This window comes from Cebus imitator, unplaced genomic scaffold (genome assembly GCF_001604975.1).
Source record: "Cebus imitator isolate Cc_AM_T3 unplaced genomic scaffold, Cebus_imitator-1.0 Scaffold61, whole genome shotgun sequence".
Taxonomy (NCBI): Eukaryota; Metazoa; Chordata; class Mammalia; order Primates; family Cebidae; genus Cebus; species Cebus imitator.
In genome coordinates this window covers 4,989,388-4,994,564 of record NW_016107376.1, presented here as the reverse complement: position 1 = coordinate 4,994,564, position 5,177 = coordinate 4,989,388, and the positions used below count along the sequence as shown (strand labels likewise).

Here is a 5,177-nt window from a genome sequence, read left to right as displayed (position 1 = left end):
TGACTTTCATGGCTGGATCTTTGACTTTCTGGACTGGAGACCCAGAGTAAAAATGCAATGTATCCTATGGAGAGAAAGCTTTATCTCCCCTAAAAAAATTTTAAGTGATTTTTTTTGTTCGTTTTTGAGATGGAGTCTTGCTCTGTCGCTCAGGCTGGAGTGCAGTGGTATAATCTCAGCTCACTGCAACCTCTGCCTCCCAGGTTCAAGTGATTCTCATGCCTCAGCCTCCCAAGTAGCTGGGATTACAGGCGCACACCACTATGCCCAGCTAATTTTTAAATTTTGAGTAGAGATGGGGTTTTGGCATATTGGCCAGGCTGGTCTTGAACTCCTGACCTCAAGTGATCTGCCAACCTTAACCCCTCCAAAGTGCTGGGATTATACACGTGAGCCACCGAGCCCAGCAAAGGCTTCGTTTATTCTGATACATACATGTGTGTGCATGTATGAGACTGAGAGGCAGAGAAAGAAAAAAAGAAAAAGAAACCACTGTCCTTTATTTTTGTTCACAGTCCAATATTTTTTTTCTTTACTACTTAATAAACTTTATTTTTTAAAGCAGTTTTAGGTTTACAGCAAAACCAGAGAGTTTCCATAAAGCCTCTGTCTCCAAACATACACAACCTCCCTGACCATCAACAGCTTACTTCAGTAATTTTTTTTTTTTGAGACAGAGTTTCATTCTTGTTGTCCAGGCTGGAGTGCAATGGTGCCATCTCAGCTCACTGCAATCTCCACCTCCTGGGTTCAAGTGATTCTTCTGCTTCAGCCTCCTGAGTAGCTGGGATTACAGGTACATACCACCATGCCCAGCTAACTTTTGTATTTTTAGTAGAGATGAGGTTTCACCATGTTGGCCAGACTGGTCTTGAACTCCTGACCTCAGGTGATCCACCTGCCTCGGCCTCCCAAAGTGCTGGGATTACAGGCATGAGCCACTGCACCAGGCCTGCATTCAGTAATTTTTAAAGGCCTATTCTAAGTGCAATTCTTGGAAAAGAAACACATAAAAACAGTATGGACAAGCTTAAACACATACCTGTCATAAATCCGAATGTTTGCTGGAATGGCACTTATGAACCCGACCAGTTTTTTATTTGAAGACACTCTGACCCCACAGTGCCACTGCAGGAGCCAGCCTGGTGGACGCAGAGCCCTGAGGTCACAATAGACAAGAAAACAGGCACCAATTATTGTCCAAGAATACAGGAACAGGCACAGGAGTCCCCAGTTCAACAGCACCTATCCACGACATACGTGACCAGCGAAACTTACCACAATAGGAACTCGGGTGAATAGTCAAAGCGAAACATATCGTCATCATCTTCCACGTAATTCTCATTTAACAACGTGTATAACTCCTTGAGCTATAAGATAAAAGAAGTGTCCTATCCATGGTGCTCAGAACCAACTCAGAAGCAACCTGTGTGAAGGCAGGCGTTGAATTTAAGAGGTTTTTACTCACTCACCACTTCGGCATTACTCAAGTCTAAAGTGTCCCACATAAAACCCTGTGGCAAAGAATAGGGTTCTTGGCGAACGTTGTCTTTATCTGGTTCAATTGCACCGTGAGATGTTATGACTTCATCTGAACAGGGAGAGAAAGAGGAAAAAGAAAGGCAAGAAGAGAGAATATTTAATGACAAAGTATTTTAACCATCCAAAGTGGTCAGTGACATAAGCAAAATCAGACTCAGGGCCCTTGGGTTTCATATAATTTTTTTTTTTGGGACAGTCTTGCTTTATTGCCCAGGCTGGAGTGCAGTGACACAATCTTGGCTCACTGCAACCTCCGCTTCCCAGGTTCAAGCAATTCTCTGCCTCAGCCTCTTGAGTAGCTGGGATCACAGGCATGCACCACCGCACCCCGGCTAATTTTGCATTTTTAGTAGAGACGGGATTTCCCTGTGTTGGCCAAGGCTCGTCTTGAACTCCTGACTGTAGGTGATCTGCTCGCCTCAGCCTCCCAAAGTGCTGGGATGACAGGTGTGAGCCACCACGCCTGACGTGGGTTTCATAGAATCTTTAAAAAGTTGCTGTTACATTAAGTGCCTTTGAACTGAAACAAGAAAGCTAGGCAGTGGTGTGAAATAATTGCTGTTTCATCAATTATTTTTCTTTTCTTTTCTTTTGAGATGGTGTCTCACTCTGTCAGCTAGGCTGGAGTGCAGTGGTGCAATCCTGGTTCACTGAAGCCTTCAACTCCTGGGCTCAAGTGATCCTCTTGCCTCAGCCTCCTGAGTGGATGGGACTACAGGTGTACACCACCTGCCCGGCTAATTGTTTAATTTTTTTGTAGAGATGGAGTCTCACTATGTTGCCCAAGCTGATCTCAGATTCCTGGGTTCAAGTGATCCGCCCATCTCAGCCTCCCAAAGTGCTGGGATTATAGGTGAGAACCACCATGGCTGGCCTATTTTGCCAATTAAATAAAAGGAGAGGCCAGGTGCAGTGACTCACATCCCAGCACTTCAGGAGGCTGAGGCGGGCCTATCACCTGAGATCAGTAGTTCGAGACCAGCCTGGCTACATGGTGAAACCCCGTTTCTCCTAAAAATACAAAAAATTAACCAGGCGTGGGAGTGGGGGCCTGTAATCCCAGGTATTCCGGAGACTGAGGCAGGAGAATCACTTGAACCCAGGAGGTGGAGGTTGCGGTGAGCCGAGATCGTGCCATTGCACTCCAGCTTGGGCAAAAAGAGTGAAACTCCATCTCAAAATAAATAAATAAATAAATAAACAAACAACAAAATAAAAGTAGAAATCCTTTGTCATACAATGACAAACACGATATTACAAGACAAAACTTTCTCTGAGTCTCAAGGCCTACAATGCAGCCTTATCTACACACCGCCATAAGCAACGTAGGTTTCACACGCCAGCCTTGGGAGGTTTGTTCTTTTTACTGCATTTCCACAAACTGGGAGAGGAAGGGCAGCAGTGACCTCCACCCCCTCCCGGCAAAACCTGAAAATAATTTCAAGGCTGGTTACTTCTCCCCGTCCGAACCCCTAGCAGCACAGTGCAGGCCATCACAATTCCTAGTGATTTCCACCAAGATGTCTTTTCTAAGTCATTCTCTGCAGAGCTTCCCAACACGGCAGGACTGAAACCCAGGTTCTTCCCCACGGCCGCTGCCTGCCTCTCCACACCCTCCCTGCCCCCTGCTCCTAGTGATCTGGCCATGCTGCCCAGGGCTGGCCTCAGCTCAGGGCCTTCCTGGTGCCTTCCCTCGGGTTGAGGCCCTCTGGTCCCCAAGGGACTGGCCCCTTGGAATTCTCAACAGAAGCTATGTGTCATGTGTCACTTTCTCCCAGCATCTCTTCCTGACTAAAGCCTTTCTCTACCTCAGTATGTCGCCCCTCCACCCCTGCCTGGCCACCTTTCGTCCTTCATTTCACCACTGTTTCAAGCTGTGTGTACTGGGCAGTGCGGGGCATTTAATAATAGACGATCAACAGACACATGCGGAATGAGGGACCCTCGGGGCCCAGTCCTTCCATCATGGAACCTTACATACATTTTTAATACTCCAGGCCGGGCACAGTGGCTCACGCCTGTAATCCCAGCACTTTGGGAGGCCAAGGCAGACAAATCCTGAGGTCGGGAATTTGAGACCAGCCTGACCAACATGGAGAAACCCTGTCTCTACTAAAAATAGAAAATTAGCTAGGAATTGTACATGCTTGTAATCTCAGCTACTCAAGAGGCTGAGGCAGGAGAATTGCTTGAACCCAGGAGGCAGAGGGTGCAGAGGGCCGAGATCACACTACTGCACTCCAGCTGGACAGCAAGACAAAACTCCATCTCAAAGAAAAAAATACTCTAATGGGCTGGGTGTGGTGGCTCATGCCTGTAACCCCTGCACTTTGGGAGGCCAAGGCAGGTAGATCACCTGAGCCCAGGAGTTCGAGACCAGCCCAAGCAACATAGTGAAACAGCATCTCTATAAAAATATACAAAAGTTAGACCAGTGTGGTGGTGTGCACCTGTGGTCCCAGTGACATGGGAGGCTGATGTGGGAGGAGCACCTGAGCCCAGGAGGTGGAGGAGGCTGCAGCGAGCTATGATCATGCCACAGTACTCCAGCCTGGGTGACAGAGTGAGACCCTATCTAAAAAATAATAATCATAATAATACTAGTAACGTTTCAAGTGTGGGGAAATTGGCTGTTTTTATTGGGATAGAAATTGAACTAAAATAATTGTTACCGAAAGCTCATGCCACCACCTAATACTGACATTTTAAGAAGAAAAATATTCCTTTTGCATAGATTTCAAATCTGTGGTATGAAACAAATGACATATGCGACATTAACTCTCTGTGTTTGTTTTTCTTTTCTTTTTTTCAGGTGTGACTCCAGACAGGATCCAAAGAGGAGATTTCCAGTCTCTTCTCTGGGTTTTATGGAGACTTACTGTACCCTTCTGTGTTAGCCTCTTAAAGCACTGGGTCAACCTTAAAAGGGCACAGGAAAGGGCATGTGTTTGTCTGTTGGTGTTCATCCAGCTTTGTTTCTGGGGAATAAAAAAGGAAAGCAGAAAAGCATACCTAGTTTAGGTACCGGTTGTGTGTCCCAAAACTGGTATCTGTGCTTTGCAGCCTCGTCAATGTTCCTGGCTGGGCCCTGGCATGCGGATAGCAGCTCCATTGCTCTCTGGATATCCTGCAACTTCTGCATTGGGACACTGGGATTCTACGACAGCAAAGACAGATAAACAGAACATGAGAGAGCGGCCGCTGATCTTAAACTTGGGCAGATGCACGTGAATCTGCCTCAGAGACCACAATCCCTAAACACTAACAATCCTCTGCCAAGCCCGTTCAAGGCCATGGGCTTGCATGTTATACATGAAAATAGAAGCAAAACTTCTGTTAAGGGTAACAGTTGTAGAGTTTCAGTGGGGCTGTGGCAGTTTGGGGAATCTAAATTGAAGCATGCTTTGCTTCAGTTTCCCATCCATCTACAAATTGTCCCCAGTATTACTCCTCGGGGGGAGACGTGCAATGCATGCATGACTGTCATCCAGCAGCCAGGCAGCCACGAGACTTGGGGGCACTGTCAGGGTAAATGCTCTGCAGAAGCAATGAGGGGATGAGGGAAAGAATTTCTAGAATGGAAACACAGAAGAGAAGAGAGGGGAGGGGAGGGGAGGGGAACAGGGGAAGGGAGG

General features: G+C 46.8%; 1 protein-coding gene and 1 non-coding gene across 2 annotated transcripts in view; both read right to left on the bottom strand.

Annotated features, from left to right (window-relative positions):
- NMT2 (N-myristoyltransferase 2) overlaps positions 1–5,177 on the bottom strand; it is a 61,497-nt gene that overhangs the window by 24,221 nt on the left and 32,099 nt on the right. The window contains 4 exon segments of the mRNA XM_017529801.2: positions 1,043–1,159; positions 1,279–1,370; positions 1,473–1,591; positions 4,555–4,699. Coding sequence (XP_017385290.1) covers positions 1,043–1,159; positions 1,279–1,370; positions 1,473–1,591; positions 4,555–4,699 — 473 coding nt within the window.
- LOC119471446 lies at positions 4,353–4,474 on the bottom strand. The gene has a single exon (XR_005200499.1). It is a non-coding gene; the product is annotated as a small nucleolar RNA SNORA26 (small nucleolar RNA).